Consider the following 19,462-nt stretch of genomic DNA (forward strand, 5'->3'; position numbering starts at 1 on the left):
ACTTAACAAGTAATTCACTACAAATTTATTCCATTTATCAATAACAATATTATTATATTAACGTTTATATTTTTCTTTTCTTTTCTTTTCTTTTTATTATTTTTTTGTTTCCTTTATTTTTGATATGAGAATAATTTTACTTTATTTCTTTTTTAATACCGATTTTTAAAAAATAGAGAACTCATGTATGATAAATATGAAAGTTTATAACATTAAAATCTTTCTGTATCTTGAGTAACTATTCATCATTGATGGAAATCGAGTTGTTCCCCTTAGGCATGATCACAACAAAATGCAAGTAAAAAAAAAGTTTTAAAACCAGATATATAAAAATATTAAAGTAAATAAATGCTATGAGTTAATATACAGAATTGTTTTCCTATTGAGAAAATTATTTTTATTTTTAATATTTCTTTCCTTATGAATTTTGAAATATCAGAAGGTTGAAAAAAATATTATTCATACCAGTAGAACAGCGTTAACACAACCGTCTCTGTCAGGTTCATTGGTGATTTGAGCGTATTTACCCCAAACAACTTTACCACCTGAGGTAACCATACCTAATTCGGAAACATTCACTTCAATAATAGTACCCTTCGTAAGCACACCTAGTTGGGTGTACATTGGCGATTGTGGATTCTTCTTCACACCAAGAATTGGCAGAAACACCGTTACACCAAGCTCTGGGTGGGTAACATTGGCCTTCTTCTGTCTTAGCGCACTAGGCCTGATGATTCTCTCCATTTTCACAGGTCTTCTGGTGAAACCTTCACCGACAAAAGTATGCTTAGTGATCATTCTCTTCCAGGACTTAGACTTGGATTTACCAGTCTTCACAACCTTAAACATCTCTTCCTCACTAATACCACGAACCTTAGGAAGCGGAACAGAGAACTTGTCAGCCTTCTCCAATCTCTTCTGCTTAATAGAAGATGAAATGGCCTTGGCAGTGTTGGTCTGCTCTCTGTCCAAAAGATAGGTAGGCAAGGCCTCACCACTGTCAGCCAATGGCTTACTACCACCTTTGGCCTTGGATTGCTCATGAGCCTTGATCTTCTTACGCATGGCAACCTTCTCAGCATAACGCTTCTTAGCAAACTGCTTACCTTTCCAACCAGTCAACTTCTGAGCCTGCTCAGATATCTTGTGTGACTCTCTGGCCTCACGCTTCCTCTTCCTCTCCTCATAGTCGAGACGACGACCATGCTGCTTGATATGACGTTCAATATAATCGTTTTGAGGCATTATCTATTATCTCAGTATATATTGGTGTCTTGTTTCTATTGTAAACCTCTATATAAAGATATCTTATAATAGGCTTGTTATATAATAAAAACAAGAGCTCATCGCAAAAAAAATTTTTGAGTATTGGGATTTTTTTTCATTTGGAATGAAAATTTTCAGAGCCACAGAACGATCCGCACAACGTCAAATTATAAAATTTTTTTTTTCAATCTTCAAAGAAAACCATAAGCTCATCGCAAAAATGAATAATTAAAAGTACTCAATATTTTATTCAAGCATCAAACTCAAGATAGCTAGATAGCTTGACATTGTAAGAACTGGATAGATAGATATATATTAAACTAGAAAGAAGATAATGGCTGAGTTAGGTAGTGCATTACGTGAGATCAATGATTCTTTGAAGGCAACTACTGAATCACTGGGGAAGTTAAAGGACCAATATAGGTCTGGTAGTTTGGATGTGAATGCTGGGTTTATGAAGTATTTGGGTAAAGATGGGAGTAGTACGGATGACAAGGTTTCTTTATTATCGTTGAAGAACGGGTCGATGTTAGCGTATTTGAATTCTTTGATGTTGGTTTTGAATGATAAGATGGACACTAGTGGTGAGCGTGCTACTGCTGAGGAGGCTCGTGAGAGGTCTGTACAACACCGTGTTGTGTTGGAAAGAGGTATTAAACCGCTAGAGAAGAAGCTTTCGTACCAATTGGATAAGTTGACCAGGGCATATAACAGAATGGAGAAGGAGTATAATGACGCGGAGGCCAGAGCTGCTGAGAAGTCAGAGCTTGGGTTGCATGGTGCCGATGGTGATGATGATGGTGACGATGACAGTAGCAGTGATGAGGAGTTGAGTTACAGACCTAACACTGCTGGTCTTGTGGCATCATCAAAGGGTAGTAGCGCAAGAAGAGGAGAAGGTGAACAAGAAGAACAAGAGGACGAAGGCGAAGGCGACGACGAAAAGGCTGTTTATAGACCACCAAAGATTAGTGCCATGTTGCCTCCACAACAAGGTCACTTTGAAGATAGATTCATTGCTAGAGAACACAAGGACAAGAGTAACAGATCTAGAATGCAAGCTATGGAAGATTATATCAGGGAATCATCCGATCAACCGGACTGGGAATCTTCAATTGGTGCCAACATTGTTAATCACGGTAGAGGTGGTATTAAGTCACTAAGAGATACCGAGAAGGAACGTAGAGTCACGAACTATGAAGAAGAAAACTTCACCAGACTTAATGTCGGCGCCAGTAGTCTCGAGAAAAAGAAGCAAAAACAAAGAGAAAGAATGGCTAAAGTTAATATAATAGGTGGTGAAGATTTCAGTATTTTCAACTCAAAGAGAAAGCTGACAAACAGTACTTCTAGACAGAATAAGAAGCCTCGTGGTGCCTGGGATAGAGCCAAGAGAAGATTATAGCTTCTCCCGTAATCCCATCATGATCTTTACATTTTTTTACTTGTTTATTTTTTTAATTTTTTTTTTTATTTACTTTTAATGCATATACTTAGATATTAATACTAGTTCCTCATAGGGCTCTTTGCTATATTTAATGAATCTATACTTTTTTTATTTTATTATTAAACTTTATTAACTGTTAGTTGTATTGATAACGGTCCCGATAGGAAGATTGAAAGGAGAAAAACGATAAAATTGATGTAATATCTTAATAAAGACTGATTTTAATGGTAGAGTTTGCAATTACAATCCTCCAAAGTTGAGAGACAAAAATCTATATCTTGAAGAAAATGATTAATGAATATGTCAAGAGGAAAGTAGCTTTGAGAGATACACAAGGGTGTGTACTGTGTCACAAACCTAGTACAACGGTATTATTCAACAAGAGCGGTCCGGATTGGTTTTACACATGTGATTTACACTTACAGGACAACCCTCAGTTTGCAGTACCAGTATATGGTACTGAGTATGACGAGGTTGTGGCCAAGATGAAAGACACCAAACGTGCTCTGTCCATGGTGCAAACGAAGGGTGGGCTAGGTAATTGGGATGGATGGGTTAATAAATTTATCTCCACCACAAACAAGAAGAAAGAAGAAGACAAAAAGGACTCTAAAGAAGACAGTAAAGAAGAAAAGGAGAAGACCAAAGAAGAAAACACACCTGCTAACCTACAGAGGGAATATGAACAACTTCTGGACAGGTTAACCCAGTTACAAAAAGATACTAAACGTTACAAACTGAGTGACGTGATGTTCCAGAACCGAGTTGATCTCAAAGAAAGACAGAGGATAAAAGAGATTAGAATAAAGAAGATACAAGAACAGTACTCAAATACAGACCCTACTGAATTAGAAACCAAATTCAACTTCCCTTCCGTACCCACAACACCTAAGGAATGAAACTGCCTTAGTTAATGAATTGCAACGATTGTATAAATATAGATGTAAGATACATAGACTCACAGTATGAATATATGAACCACTTATAATGTATATTAATTTATGTGTAATAATATAGGAATAAATATATCACATGTGTATCATTATCTACGAGCTGTTTGATTATTCAGGTTTGGTATCTTTTTATTTTTTTTTTTAAAGGAAGAAAAGGGAATCTCTAAAGATCTGTTTTCGTTTATATTTGTTTTTTGTACTTTTCGATAATTTAAATTTTATTTCATTTTTTTGAAGGCGGGGAGGTTTTTTAGTCTCAGATCTGAATATTTTTTATATATCACTTTCTTTTATAGTATAAGCTGTCTTAATATTTAAAGCTAAAAGCAAATTTAAAAAAAAGCTAAATTTCTTTATCGTATAATCCCCGTTATTAATTGGCAAATTTGCTGATAATTTATATAGGTCCTTGGGATAAAAAGAGAGACAGAGATTGGAAATATCATATAATAATATTTTTGAAGCATTGTTGCGTTCTTTATCCTTTCTAATTTGGATGAGAAGAGGTGTATTTTTCCAAGATAAAAAGAAATATAAAGTGAAAGAGATAAAAGAAGGGAAAGTACTTGGTTTCCTCTACTTGAGAGTATAAATTAGATTACATTCATTTTTAGTGGGATTTTTTTTTTCATTATCTTACAACTTATTCTACCCAAAAAAAAATTATTGTGCATAGCTATTTGTCTGAAAATTATAGAGGATTATAATTAACCATTTTTTCAGTATTGTTTGTTTGTTTGTTTATTGGATTCCTTTGATTTTATTTGTTTTGACATTAAATTATAAAAAAAAAAATAATATTGTTTATTTATTCAATTCTCAATTCCTTGAAAAGAAGAAAGAAAAATATTATAACTGCAAATTTATGTTTATTAGAATATGAGTACGAATAATGGAGATATTATAGAAGAGGTGGACATACCTGCAAATCTACAGTTAGAACTAGTACTATCGTCGTCAAATAAGGATACAAAGAATGATACTCAAGTGACTACGAGTTCTACCATGAATTCCTCACTGACAAATAACTCCCCAATACGCAAACGTTTTGATGAGCTGCCTGAGGGATTGTCAGCCTCATCTTCCTCTTTGGATTCACTTAACATGTTGTTAGAGAGACAAATGGTTACACAATTAAACCACCCGCAGCATCAGGAACATTTGAGCTCTAATCTGGTCTCGGGCCTGGCGTACAATGCAAAGATTCGTCAACATCCTAAGGTAAAGGAAACTAATAGAATAAAGCTGACATATGACCCTGTATCGAAAAGGAAAGTCCTTAATACATACGAAATTATCAGAGAACTGGGACATGGCCAGCATGGAAAAGTTAAGCTTGGAAGAGATCTGGTTAGTAAACAATTAGTAGCAATTAAAATAGTGGACAGACATGAGAAAAAAGAAAAGAAATTTTTCAGTTTTAGAAAGCCAAAGAGTACAGAAAATGATAAAATCAAAAGAGAAATTGCCATAATGAAGAAATGCCAACATAGACATGTCGTTAGATTATTAGAGGTTTTAGATGATATGAAATCAAGGAAGATTTATTTAGTGTTAGAGTACTGTGCCAAAGGTGAAGTTAAGTGGTGTCCTCCGGATTGTTTGGAAACTGAAGCAAAAGGACCATCCCCGCTGAGTTTCCAGGTAACGAGAGAGATTTTAAGGGGTGTGGTTCTTGGTTTGGAATATCTTCATTATCAAGGCATTATTCATCGTGACATTAAACCAGCAAACTTACTTATAGCCGATGATGGGACAGTTAAGATATCTGACTTCGGAGTTTCCTTTGCAGCATCAAGTTCTGATGTCGACGGGAGTGATGATACCATTGATGAGCTGGAACTAGCCAAGACTGCAGGAACGCCTGCTTTTTTTGCTCCTGAAATTTGTCTAGGTGAAGATGCATTTGAAACATTTCAATTGGATAAGCAGGAACTTTTCAAGGGATCGTGTATATCTTTCATGATTGACATATGGGCACTTGGAATAACGTTGTACTGTTTGCTATTTGGCAAACTTCCTTATAAATCAGAGTTTGAACTCGAACTATTTGAAAAGATCGTAAATGATCCAATAGAATTCCCTAGTTATGAAAAAATGCTACTTGATAATAAAACCTTAAATATGTGTGGCGAAGGGGAATACGAAGCGGCTAAAGATTTAGTTACTAAATTACTAGAAAAGAACCCTTCCAAAAGGATAAATATTCCAAATATAAAAAGACATCCATTTGTTACTTGGGATTTCGACCATTTGACTGGTGACAGTGAACAGGAGTTGGCTGCTAAATTAGAAGATAAATTCAATTTCCAATCCGACCAAAGAGATTATCTAAAACAAATATCTATTACCAAACATGAATTGAAAAACGCAGTGTCTGGAGTGGGTAAGAAAATCAAAGAATCTGAATTGAAAAGTATATCTTACCGGGAGAATGCATCTTCAGATCAGAGCTTTGATATGGAAAAATTTTGCGACACTAGAGATAAGGACAACAGTATTATAGTCAGTGAAGGGTCCATCCTAAAAAATATGAAGGATCTACGAAAAAGTTTCTCACGCAATGTCTCCTCTAAGCGAAAAGATATTTCGAAGAAAATTCGAAATAAGCAAGAAAATCCTAAACTTGGGAATATACGCTTGGAAATGAGCGATGATGATTGTTCTGTAGAAGGAGACCTTGAGGACGCCCAAGGAACGTCGTTTAGTGATACTGAAGAAAGCAGTTCTGAAATGCTTTCTCAAAAGGAACAGTTTGAGAGAGATATGAGAGAATTTGAAGATAAACATCAAAACAAAAATGTTGTGAACCTGCCAATAAATTCCTCTTTTGCATCTTTAGATAGTTTCTATATTGATAATTTTGCATTGACTAAGATGGGTATGGACAATGATGTTTCTAATCATGATCAGAAAATTAGTTCATCCACTTCGACGTTTACTAAATTCCAACTGGGTACGAATTCAGGAACCTCGACACCAAATCCTCAAAGTTCTCACTCTATAAGCAATCAAGGGAATATGAGTAGAAATCCTTCTTCTCACATGCTATCTTATTCCCTCGGTATGACATCAACGAGAAATGATAGAGTACCAAGAAACCACTCGATATCACCACATTATAGCTCTGGAAGCAGCCGTAAATCACGTTTGCAGTTATCGGAGGCTATACCTTCAAAGCCGAGGGCATCAACAAACACTAATGAAGGTGATAGATCTCGTTCCTCTTCAAGAAATACGCATAAAACTAATTTCAATGAAGATGAGGATGGGAAATCTCATGGAGTTTCTACGAAGCATAATACGGATAAGGGTATATGTAAACCATCTGGAGGAAAATCTAGTGTAGGCTCTTTCTCCAATGATGAAAGAAATGAATCACCTTTAATGTCTTTACAAGAAAGGGTCAAGGCTTCCAATCAGAAATCAGAAGGGTTCACTGTTAAAAGGGGTAACTTCTTTGATAATTTCAATGGTGAGGATGATAGCAGTAGCAGGTCCTCTGTATCTTCCGAATCTTCTGTTTCGTATTCTGATGTTGGAACAAGCGAGGCCTCATATAGTAGTGAATCCCGAAGAGATACGGAAACCGAATCGTTACCTTTTGAATTCGGTATTGATTCAGGAAGGGCAAGTGTTGTGTCTTTAAGGGATGTTCCGCAAAATCTTGGTCAAGTTAGACCATTTTTAGATATCAAGCCTAATACCGGTATGAAAAAAGAAATAACGCCTATAATAATTAATTCAGACTCCGAGAGTGACTCTGGTCCTGAATCAGATTCGGATGAAGGAGGGGCTGTATTTGTCTTACGTACTGGTAATAAGGGACATATGCGCAGACAAAATTCCTACCAGAATGAGAAACCATTCAATGACAGTTCCTCGACAATAACTCCTCGGCACGAAAATCCAAGGCGGTCTAATTTTGGAATCCAAAGTAGAAGGGGAAAACCTGTTACACCCAGCTCCTCGACAAATACTATTAATGATGGGAAAAACTTCACGTCTAATGCAGGATCATTATTCGTGTCCGATTCTAGAGCCAGGCCAATAACTCAAACTACTGATGTCTATGGATCATCTTCTGGAAACTCTTCTTACGAATCTCCTCACCCACATTCAAGAGATTTACTGAAAGATGCCTTATTGAATGGTAATAATGGAAGAAGAGGATCTATACCGCTTGGGATACTTGGATTTGGCGGTGGTTCTTCGGGAGACAAAATTGACTGTGGTAAAGATAGGCCTTCAAGAACAGCTGAGAGAGTAAGCTACGATTCTGAGGAAAGACATGGCCGTTCAAAATCAGTGTCGATTGCCAGGCCCGAAGACATAATGAACATTAAGAAGTAGTACTCTGAAATAGATATCTATATAATAATATAATGATATAAGTAATAATATAATAATAGATAGTTGATTTACTAAAACAAAAAGAGTTCGGAGTTTTATGAGGTTGCTACATAAATATCTGTGGCTTAGGTGGTATAAGATCTATAAACAATCGATAGACGTTCATTCTCTTATAGAGTACATAAAACTCTATATGTTTAGAATATATGATTTAGTGATCTACTAAATTGCTTAATAGTCTTGCAAAAACCATTACTTTATAATGAAGACGATCATCTCTGCTATGAATTAATTAAAAATTATACCCTTTGTTATGAGTGGGCGAGGGAGTTTAATACACACTTCATTATAAGATATTAATGAGAGATAAATTTTGCGAGATCTTTTGAAAGATTTTCCTATTTAACTACTTTTCTTTGCATTAATGAGGTTAACTGTTTGAGCTGACATTAGTAGTAACCTGATACGAATTTTGATTTGGGTTCTAATACTACCATCTCATTTCACTTCTACTTTATTTAAAGACTAACAGAAAACTGCTCATAATATTTTTGAGACTATTAGTGCAGGATAATTCTCCTCTATACCTCGAGAATCGATAGAAGTGAGGGCCAACTTAGTCATGATACCTAGCCTCCTAGTAAAGACTAATGAGTGTGTGTTTTTATGTGCTGGTTCAAATTGTCACTTCTACTGAATTTTTTGTTACAAATATGACATTCAAATGGTTTTTCACCCATATGCAATGATCTGACGTGCCTCTTTAAGTGTTCTTGCCTCTTAAATCGTCTATCACAGAACTCACAACCAAATTGCTTTGAAAAATCCGGCACTAACGAGGGTTTGCGACCTCTAGTCTTTTGTGGAAGACTCGAAATCTTAATAGAATGGGTGCCGTTTGCCTCATTTTTCGATATCTGCCTTTCCTCCGATTTGATGCTTATCTCTTTATTCGTGGTTGAGTGGGTGACAGGAGGATGACTCATTGAGACATATTGGTCCTGTGGTGAATCATCCTCGCTGTCTTCGAAATCCATGCTATAATTTACGTCGCCAACATCAGATATCTCATATGGGTTACTATGATGCAAATAGAATTGGTTGTCATCGGATTGGTTTATAATTGAGTGGAAATTTACATCGTGGCGTTGTGAGAGTGCTATATCGTCCACGGTGGAGAATACTTTTCGAGGATTCACACTAAATACTTCTATATGTTCCGTGTTACCGTCATAGTCATCCATAGTAAAGTCATCGAGGTTGTCATTGTTGTCGTTAAAAGTGTCTTCGTAATCCATCTTCTCATCATTCAATGTTACTTCATCAACCAGCATCTCTGGTTCCGTAAAGGTAGAAGCATTACTCTTGTTACGTTTGTAACTGCTCCAGATACCGTTGTTAAAGAAGTTGTTAAAGTATGTTTTCATTTTATTGGTTTTGCTAGGGTTATGAGTCTGTATATGTGTCTGTGATGCCTGTATATAGTTGTCCGCCGGCAAGACAACTGTGCTGATGTCATCGAACTTCTCGTACTCGTAGTACCTCGACTTGTCTTGCATATAATCAGATATTGAATGCCTCCTAAGCATATCGTACTCATCTTCTTCGAAGTTCTCGACTTCCTGTGTAAGTGTATTACCTGTAAGGTCAGAATGTACTAATTGAAAGTTACTCATTTTTGTATTTTATTATTTTTTTTTTTTTTGGTTTCTTATGGTTTAGTATATTGTATTATTACTTATATTATTACTTTTGCTTATTGTTGTGTTGTATAATTCTTAAAGTAATATCTCCATTACGGTATGGGCAGGGTGGGGCTGATCAGCGGGGTAGGATTATTTTTTTTTTAATAGTTTTTTTTTATTTTATATACTTGATTTATATTTTATTTCATAATACTCATTATATATGCAAGAGATAGGGCCCTTTTTTTTCTATTACCATTCCTAATCTTAAGCCTGGTAAGCCTTCCCCCGTCACTTTTTATTTCTTTTTTTTTATGTTATACTAGCAATTGCGTAATTATAGGTCGATCATTAAATAGTATAATAATTCCCTCCATATGAAAGTGTAGTTCTAATTTGGGATTTTTTTGGGTATTTGGGTATCTTGAGATAAAAAGGATTGTCTCTTTAAAGAAAGACGTCCTTTAGATCATCGAGCAGAGCTGTTTTCTTTTCCAACTTAAAAGGAAATTCGGGTCCGCACACGTATACTATATCGTTCCCTCTTAATAAAGAGAGAGAGGCTGGGTGACAGACAGAGAGAAGCTAGTAGAGAGACACGGAGAAAGAGAGAGACGGAGAAAGAGAGAGACGGAGAGAGAGAAGAGCAAGGAGAAAGGGACGGTGGGATAACAAAAAAAATGAAAATAGCCTCGGTGGATCTTTGAATTTTGGTTTCTTACATAAAAAACGGTGCAGGGTGTGTTAAAAAATGCATCACAAGGGTATTTCAACGTTTTCTTGAAATCAAATCATAAATTTCAAACAAAACAAAAAGGCCGCTGTAATGAGAGATCAAGACAAAAAAAAATAAACTATACGTTATTTGGAGAAAGGGAGGAAAAGGAGAAGGTAAAAGGAGAAGGAAGAGAATGAGAAAATGTGAGACTATTATGATAGTGTTAATACAAATAAAAAAAAAAAAAACCTCCAAAAACTAATAAAATAAAAATGTATACGTCATTCTTTCTACAGGAACAAAAAAATTGATCTTCAAATATCTTGAATGTAAAAAGAAAAACAAATCGTTAAAAAAGTTAGTAAAAGAGACAAGAAGGAGGGGAGGGGAGGGGGGGGGGGAGTGTAACAAATAGAGATTCAAATCCGTGTAAAGAAAACTTGATACTCCTATCACTTCTACAAAATATACAATAAGAAGTAAAAAAAAATTATGCGATAGAGGACAAACTAAAAAAATTTACCTTTTATTCACTGTCAAACTGCCAATAAAAATATATATATGACATAACGGTAATATGCAAGAAACCTATATGACATAAAATTTGAATGTCATAAAAACAGATATGCCATTTACATATGGCTTATACACATATACATACATTTAATATGGGATTGTTGGAGGGGGAGGGGGAGGGGTTAAGTGAGGAGAAAGGAATAGGTTGGAAGCTTCATATAGTTTTGTAGCAAGCTTCCATTATGTTCCAGCATTTCGTAACAATAATACAGTAAATATATAACCAAGATAAAAAAAGGAACGCTCCATTCGAAACTTGACTGGCGTTCAATTCCTTTTTTGTGATGTCTCAAATTCACAAAAAACAAAAACTTGTTACTGTAACATCTGTACACCCAACATCATTGCCTCCACTTAAAAGGAAACATCTATTTCTTCTGTAATTTCCAAGTTACTCTATATGGAATGCAGGCTACGGAGGAAAAACAAATACTACCAAGGTCAACGATGGCTGGGTAAATAGTTACGAGTTTCCCTTTTTGGAAATACCATACTAGATATGGTAATTTCTAATGTGATGTACTGATTGACGAGAAAAACTCAATAGACCTTCCTATTAAGGAAATATCATACTACAACAGGAAATTTTGAGTTGAGAGGGAAAATTTTTTTTTTTGTGCAGCTAAGACCTCTGTCTCTCTCTATCATTGAACTCTCTACTCATCGTAACACTATACTTTATATAAGTATTTGTTATATTTGAAATCTTAGTTTTCATCGTCAGCAATTTATATTATTGGTACAATAATTGAAAAAAAGACCACGATAAATATATAATAGCAAAGATGCCAAAGAAGAGAGCTTCCAACGGTAGAAACAAGAAGGGTAGAGGTCACGTCAAGCCAGTTAGATGTGTCAACTGTTCCAAGTCTGTCCCAAAGGACAAGGCTATTAAGAGAATGGCTATCAGAAACATTGTCGAAGCTGCTGCTGTCAGAGATTTGTCTGAAGCTTCCGTCTACTCTGAGTACGTCTTGCCAAAGACCTACAACAAGTTGCACTACTGTGTCTCTTGTGCTATCCACGCTAGAATCGTCAGAGTTAGATCTAGAGTCGACAGAAGAAACAGAGCTCCACCTCAAAGACCAAGATTCAACAGAGAAAACAAGGTTTCTCCAGCTGATGCCGCCAAGAAGGCTGCTTAAGTTGGGAATTAAAAAGAAAAATAACAATACTTTTTTTAATTCTATATACTTAATAAATATATGATCCTTTGATCACCTGTTTTAATATCATTCCCCTTATTTTTTTTTCACTTTAATTATAACCAAAGAAATAATATTCATTGACTCATTTCACAACGGTCAATAAATGGCTGCATGGATGAAATGTACTTCAACAATGGCAACTCGGAATCTGAATACCGTATATCTCTACCAAAAAATTGCAATAAATAGGCTGAGATATAATCATAAGTCCTTACTCGTATAGATAATTAAATGGTGTAACACTATAAATGCCATCATGAATTCGAGATCAATGCAAGAAACCCTAAATTGTAAATATTTATCCGGGTAAGGTTTGAAAAAAAATCAACGAATTTTTTATTTTTTTTTTCTCGAGGATGTCAGGTTTCTTCAGATATATAAAGATCTCAAAGTGTTTAGAATTGTGATATTTTGACATGATAGATTTTATCTATGTTTCGATTTAGCATTCATATTTTTTGGTTCATAGCTCAGATCCTTATCAACTATAACAGTCGATGAGGAAGGGCTATTGTCTACGGACCATCTGTCTCTATAAATCCTTATACTTTTCTTTTCTGTTGATAGAGGAATTGTCTTTTGTTATACAGTTTAAAAAAGTGAGGGTAGCTGTAGATAGTACCGTGAGCCTTCTATCACCACCTTTTATAAGCGGTATGAATAGGATCAACTGAGGCTGTTCTATAATTGAAAAATCGAAGTTTCTTGATAATTCTATCCTTAAAGTCTTAGTACCAGTAACATCTTTTCTAAATTGTAAGATGTAATAAGAAAAAAAAAAAAAACTTCTATATCATTTCTATAAATGGATATTTAATAGTAGTATTAAACAGTTGTAGGGAATAATAAATGCAAATCAGTATAAAATTGTAAAACAGGCTATATAAAAGAACGCAAAAAAAGAAAATGAGGCAATAAAAACATTTCGTCATTTCACATCGAGCGCATTAATTCATGAAAGCATTTATGTTTCTCTATTTTTTGATTCCTAGAAATGAAAGAGGTCCGTTTGAAACTGAACTATCCTTCTTAGGTTTAATTGTAGATGGTGAAGATGGAGGAGGAGGAGGCATCACCGCTGGATTCATAAGGATAGAAAGCCCTGTAGATGTCTGACTATTGAATCTTGAATTCTTCTTCTGCCTAGAACCATGATTATTGTTAGCCAAGTTACTAATTCCAGAGCCAAAATTGTTACCAGAATAAATATTAGTCATTGACATCGAGTTAGCGTTTACCATCATATCTTGTGGAGAAGCAGAAGTTCTTGGGGATATGGTAGATTGTCCGACCTTCGAAGGTGCCGTCACTGATCCTTTTCTGAAAGGATCCATGGTGTGAGACATTGTCTTGCCTCCTAGAGGTGGTCTTGAAGCATTTGAGGGTTTTCCAATGTTCGGTTCGGAATCAAATTTCTGGAAAGAATCCAAATTTAGTTCGCCCAATATATTTTTATTCGTAGGAACAGGTGCCATCATGATATCCTCTTCTAGTTTCAGGATATCATTGGTAAGGACGGTTTTTAATTTCTTTAATTTCTTAGAAAATTCTATGCATTCAGTGCTTCTTAGAATGAGACCACCATCATTCACTAAAACAGATGTACGATATATGTATTTCATGACATGATCAACAGGTGGCAGTGCATTAGGAGACATCATGTTCTCTAAGGTTGAAACAGGGATATCCTCAACGGATTGATTATTATTTCTAGGTTGTTCACTGGGCAATGAGCTCTGCTTGGAGTTTGACATTTTGAAAAGAGGATCGATTGATCCTTCAAATTCATTTTTTTCTTCTCTGACCTTCATATCCATCATGTTAAGAGGTATCTCACTGTGTAGAAAATCTAGGTCGTCAGAGTCTGACGCAGAAGATAGCAAGCTTTCTGTGTCGGCGGTCAAAACACTATGGTTGATTACAGAGTCGTTACGTTTGTTTGTTAGTGGAGAAGCAGTTCCGCTAACTAGACCTATATCTGAAAGATTCTGTAATCGAGCCTGCTCAATCTGTTCTTCAATTTCTAGAGTCTTATTTAAATGAGTATCGGACATATTATGCTCAAAAAGCTCCGTCTTTATATCAGGGTGTGATACATGGTTCTCATTGAGTTCATCCATACTTTTAGAGTGATTGTAGTCCTGTTGTAATATAGACGCTTCTGGGCAGTCTTCGGGTATTGCTATAGAACCAGTCCTTACGTCTTGGTTGCTTTTCCATATAGATCGCTGATTTTGTGAGTTCTGAATGTTGTTATGCATTGATCTAAAATGTTTATTTAGATTATTCGATGATAGACTCAGTTTCCGATCTTGAATGCCATCTAACCCATCAGTATATGTGCTTCCATAAGTGCTGAAAGAACCAAGACGGGTTTGTTTATCCATTAAAGTTGTGTCTATGAACCCGCTCTCAATATCACGTACAGCATCTCTAAGTTCTATCAACTTCTTAAATGCATCATTACTAAATATTACTGCTTTTGCTCTTTCATTATCATCATAACAGCCATTGACCTTCGAAACAAAAAGGTCAATTAACGAGTTACAATTGACTAGAATACTTCCTTCTTTTTTACCGACAATTGAGTATAAAACCTCTGTGATTAAGTCATATAATAGACGAATCTCATACACCTTAGCCATGACCCATAGATCAAGTGTTACAGGAGAAAGTGGCCATTTTCCATTGATCTGACCCGTATAGAAAAATTCAGCAAAAGCTCTAACAGAAGCTGCAGGCCAAGGCATGTATAATGATCTAGGCAGTAACAAAGGTTCTATGTCAACACCGTTATCAGGTAGGTCTTCCTTGGAAACGTTTGAACTGCTGCGTTCACTTCTCCCTTCAGAACTGCAAGAAGACCCCCTTCTCATATGAATATATGGACCTTCTGCTCTCTTATCTTTATCAGCAATGGAACTTTTTTGATGATTTCCACCTTCCTCGCTATGACCAAAACTTCTATCAGATGTGATACTGTATCTTGGATCAGAACTTATGGAGTATCTTTGTGTTTGAGTAAAAGAACTACGCCTAGATGCGCCAGCACTACTCTTATCGTTATATATATGGTCAAGATTATGACTATTTCTTCTATTACTATTGACACTGTTTAGCGCCTGGAACATGGAATAGTTGGTCGGCAAAGGCGGTATAGGCAAGCTTTCAGAGGGTTCTTGGGTCAGTGGAGGTAAGTTAACCATTAGGGGACTGATTTTAGGGGAACTTGCCCCGCTCATGTTTGCAGCACTATTTTTCCGTGAATTTGTTCTAGCTAACCGATCTGAAGAAGAACTGACAAAAGAAAGTAAACTGCCTTGAGATACAACCGAAGCTTTCCTAGAGCTATGGTTACTCAACCTCCGGCGGCTATAGTGACCTTTGTTCGATCCTCTGATATGTTTCAACCCAGGATGGTACTCATCAATTAGATCACCATTTGGTAGTTTTGCCGGATGAGAAAGACGTCTGGATTGAATCCTACTATCAACAGAGTTTTGGCGTTGTTTTAGGGGTCCGGGGACAACAAGTGAAGATGTTCTTTTAGATTTTTGCATATTTATCATTAAAGTTTTTTCTTCAGTGGTTGGTGAAGTAGTACCATTATTTAAATCACAATGTTCTTTATCATCATCACAACCTTTGAATGGCACTCTAAATACCATACCGCTGGAAGAACTAGTAATAATCTCTGCAGGTGGTGCGTCTTGTGTTTTCCTCTTTTCTACTTTTATTTTCATATCATCATTGTTTTCCTTGGTCGGAATATTTTGTAGTTTAGTCGATATTGTTTTTGAAGTGTAGGGATTCAAAACTGGGTTATTCTCAGAACCCATTTTAATCAATGTTGATTCTACTCCATTAGACCTATAATCTTCACAAACATTTGAGTAACCTAATGCAATAAGTTTATCAAAATATCTTCCCCATCTTTTTCTTAACAAAAACATTGGAACTCCAATAGTTTCACCTTCAGATGTAACAAATTCAAAATCGGCTAGAGATTTCCCAAATATTTCTAGAGAGTCCTTACCTAATACCATCGCATAAGGTGGGAAAACAGAACTTGTAGATTCTAATTCTAAAGGATCAGTTATATACCTGATATAATTTTCAAATTGAGAAGTTTGGTTTGAAGCTAAACTCATGTTCCTTTTCGAATCTAATGGATCAGGAATATTTTCTAGATTTGGTGATGAAATTGGGCTAATTGGTTGTGAATGAGTTGAATGTTCTATCATACTCAATGGGGTTAATGGGATTCGCAAGGATGTTTTCTTTTGAATGTTAGTATTTGGGGTAATTTCATGTAGTATTCTGTTAAAACCATTTAACATAGGTAAGGAGATTGAAATTAGATAATCAAATTTCTGGACACTGGGTAGATATCCATCGTCTGAATGTGTACCTAATAAAATGGCTTGATGATGTGATTTCCAAACAAAAACCTTCCAGAATCTATGTTTGTTAATAGATGAATCTTGACAGTTCAAACATAACTTTGTCCAGGTACAAGAACAAACATTATAAACAAAACAGTGTAAATTTGATGCCTTCGTGTTATTATGGAAGCCGCTTGATATAATACTACAAGATATGGAATCACCAGAAGGATACAATAGGTTGTAGGGGATTGATTTGTCTTGGTCATCAGAAACTGTAGCGCAACTGTAGTTTTTTAATTTTCTAGAATATAGTCTAGTACCTTTTGCTTTAGGGATCATGGGTAACATAATGATAGGCGATTGGTAATCGTTCTCCTCATCCGGTTTTGAGGAATCTGATAATGACCCATTTCCTAACTCGAAATTCAATTCATGGCCTATTGATTTTGATTTTTTACTCTTTTTCTTCTTTTTCTTCTTCTTTTCGGTCTGGCTGGAGCTTTGTTTCCTCTCAGCTGAAGAATAGAACCCAATAGTAGGGATAACATTATTGTCTTCACCGTTATTATCCAATAGTACAGAAAAACTATTACCTTGAGCAACATAGGCTGGTTTGCCATCAATATTAGTGCTCATTGATATCGTATTGAATGGATTGTTCTTATGGTGCGTTTTATCTTTGTCCCTATCATGATCTGAGTTATTATTCTTGTCCATGGTTTCCCACATTCCTTTTGTAATATTATATATGTCAATATTACACACAGGCTGATCCATATTATCAAGACCTCCTACTATAATAATTTTTGTATCTTTCGTAGGATCATTGGCGTTAAGTATGTGCATATTATGATTGTATCTTCTACCGATTTGTGGATCTCTGCTGACTAAAGACCACTTCAGGTCTTTTACATCTAGCTTCCATAAATCATTAGTCGCCACGAACTCGTATTCATTTTGAGGAGAAATCATAAGCCCACCGAAAACGTAAAGGTTCGAGTCGTCAAAACATATAGAATGGAATAAACGACCATTACTCTTGATTGTCGTTTCATCATTAGCGTTGGTATCAGCAACAGTGGTCTCCATTCTTCTCCATGTCCTTGATATCAGGTCCAGGAAGAAAGTTTCACTACTGATCCACTCGTTTAAGTTCTTAAAGGATATGGATTTATTTTTCTCCTTTGCGAAATAGAGCATTAGTTCTTTCTGCAGCTGGGAGGAGTTAATCTCGGTCAGGTTTAAAGGTATCGTTAGACCACCATTGACATAAATATTAGACCTAGTTAGAATGGAAGCAGAACCAGTTCGTACATCTAGAGTAATCCTCTTCTTAGTAACTTCATCCATCTCCACGTCATTAGAACTCTTGGTCTTTGTCGGACTTCGTACTTCTTCATTTAAAGATAAATTAGACCTATTTCTATTCTGTGATGGTGTCGGTAAATGTAGAGGATAACATACGCATGCTGAAGGTAATAAAAGGGACATGATGAAGAAATGATCTATTGGATAAGTAGTAGGAAAGAAAGAAAGTTATTATTATTATATTATTAGTAGTATTAGTAGTAGTAGTATAAGGGTTTATTATCGTTAATGTATTTTTCGTTTTTTTGTTTTTGTTAGGCTTTTTAATCAGTGGTAAGTCTTGTTTTAGTAATTTGTTGTTGTTTTTTATAATATTTAGAGAATCTCGTTATTGTTTGTATTGTTCTAACAGAAAGTATTGATATGTGTTGAAATGTATTGAATTATAAGAATTATAAAGAATCTAAGTCTTTTCATGAGTTAGTTTTTTCAATAGCGATGCTCTCTCATTGAAAGACAAAAAGATATATTGGTGGGATTGCATTTTTTTTTTCCTCATTGCACTTACAAAGTTCCTACTAAAACAGCCGTACTAAAATTAGAACAGATCCTCTTTTATTGCAATGAAGAAATAGGCTTGTCTTGATGGTTTCCCATTGTTCTTGTCTCTCTCCTACTATATAATCCCTCTCTCTGTCTCTCTCTTTGTCTTTGTCTCTGTCTCTCTCCTAATTTAAACAGCAATCGAGGGCAGGGCAGTAAGGGCGTTTTGTAGTAGTGACAAACCACGCGAGCAAGTAAAAAAATAATAACTCCCAACCCTTATAAGAAATATCGTAGGGAGAATGTATGTTACAAACAAAACAGAAAAAAAAGACTTACACACACTCACCCACACAACACTCGCAGAGAAAAAATAAATCGGAAGAGATGAAAGGAGAATAAGCCAGGGATTCTTGTGGAAAAGGGTCCGTGAAAGAGGGTTTAATTTTTTTTTTCATTGCATTGTCTACCTATATCTTATCTACTACGGAGTTATGTAAGCAGAAAAAGTATTTGAGTCTTAATATATTCTTCGAGGAGGGAGAAGAACCCAAAAAGAATAAAAACTGTTTACGTAAATTAAAAGGGTGAAAGAAAAATAAAATAAAATCCGATTTATTGAGACAAAATAAGGTAGTCCAGTTTTTAATTCTTAATTGAAACTAACATCTTCAATACTGTGAACAGGATATAGGGGACTACCGACAAAATGGAGTGAGTGATGAATATATGAGATAATCCTGTGGCTTATATCGGTACATTTACTAAGAACAATGTACTAAGAATAAGTACCAGTCAAAAAAAAAAATTTTTTTTTTTTAAAACTTTACTTTCAGAAGGAAGGCAACATAAATGTTTTCTAATCACGTTATTAGAAATCAGAGATTGTTCACGCGTTATGTCATTCATCACGTAAATAAAGTTTTAATGTCTTATTACAGGATTCGAACGGCTTCATTAAAACTCGCCATTCAAAGCCTTTTGAACAGTGACGCTTTTACTCAACCATTGGGCCAT

At 35.4% G+C, this 19,462-nt stretch overlaps 7 protein-coding genes across 7 annotated transcripts; 4 read left to right on the plus strand and 3 right to left on the minus strand.

Moving 5' to 3' along the window:
• Positions 1 to 459: 459 nt before the first annotated feature.
• NSA2 (rRNA-processing protein NSA2) lies at positions 460 to 1,245 on the minus strand (the record flags this gene model as incomplete). Its single annotated transcript, XM_071055129.1, has 1 exon — positions 460 to 1,245. One exon carries the CDS (start codon positions 1,243 to 1,245, stop codon positions 460 to 462), a length of 786 nt encoding a protein of 261 aa, XP_070909822.1.
• A 355-nt stretch (positions 1,246 to 1,600) lies between these two features.
• LCP5 (small subunit rRNA maturation protein LCP5) lies at positions 1,601 to 2,671 on the plus strand (the record flags this gene model as incomplete). Its single annotated transcript, XM_071055130.1, has 1 exon — positions 1,601 to 2,671. One exon carries the CDS (start codon positions 1,601 to 1,603, stop codon positions 2,669 to 2,671), a length of 1,071 nt encoding a protein of 356 aa, XP_070909823.1.
• A 329-nt stretch (positions 2,672 to 3,000) lies between these two features.
• On the plus strand, positions 3,001 to 3,612 carry VFA1 (Vfa1p; the record flags this gene model as incomplete). The annotated part of the gene is made up of 1 exon (XM_071055131.1): positions 3,001 to 3,612. The coding sequence occupies one exon, from the start codon at positions 3,001 to 3,003 to the stop codon at positions 3,610 to 3,612; it is 612 nt and encodes a 203-aa protein (XP_070909824.1).
• Positions 3,613 to 4,545: 933 nt separating this feature from the next.
• On the plus strand, positions 4,546 to 8,019 carry SAK1 (serine/threonine protein kinase SAK1; the record flags this gene model as incomplete). Its single annotated transcript, XM_071055132.1, has 1 exon — positions 4,546 to 8,019. The coding sequence occupies one exon, from the start codon at positions 4,546 to 4,548 to the stop codon at positions 8,017 to 8,019; it is 3,474 nt and encodes a 1,157-aa protein (XP_070909825.1).
• Positions 8,020 to 8,666: 647 nt separating this feature from the next.
• COM2 (Com2p) lies at positions 8,667 to 9,695 on the minus strand (the record flags this gene model as incomplete). Its single annotated transcript, XM_071055133.1, has 1 exon — positions 8,667 to 9,695. One exon carries the CDS (start codon positions 9,693 to 9,695, stop codon positions 8,667 to 8,669), a length of 1,029 nt encoding a protein of 342 aa, XP_070909826.1.
• A 2,088-nt stretch (positions 9,696 to 11,783) lies between these two features.
• On the plus strand, positions 11,784 to 12,143 carry RPS26B (40S ribosomal protein eS26; the record flags this gene model as incomplete). The annotated part of the gene is made up of 1 exon (XM_071055134.1): positions 11,784 to 12,143. The coding sequence occupies one exon, from the start codon at positions 11,784 to 11,786 to the stop codon at positions 12,141 to 12,143; it is 360 nt and encodes a 119-aa protein (XP_070909827.1).
• Positions 12,144 to 13,180: 1,037 nt separating this feature from the next.
• PMD1 (Pmd1p) lies at positions 13,181 to 18,085 on the minus strand (the record flags this gene model as incomplete). Its single annotated transcript, XM_071055135.1, has 1 exon — positions 13,181 to 18,085. One exon carries the CDS (start codon positions 18,083 to 18,085, stop codon positions 13,181 to 13,183), a length of 4,905 nt encoding a protein of 1,634 aa, XP_070909828.1.
• Positions 18,086 to 19,462: the final 1,377 nt, after the last annotated feature.

This window comes from Nakaseomyces bracarensis (assembly GCF_045282275.1).
Source record: "Nakaseomyces bracarensis strain CBM3 chromosome Unknown Scaff13_0, whole genome shotgun sequence".
NCBI lineage: Eukaryota > Fungi > Ascomycota > Saccharomycetes > Saccharomycetales > Saccharomycetaceae > Nakaseomyces > Nakaseomyces bracarensis.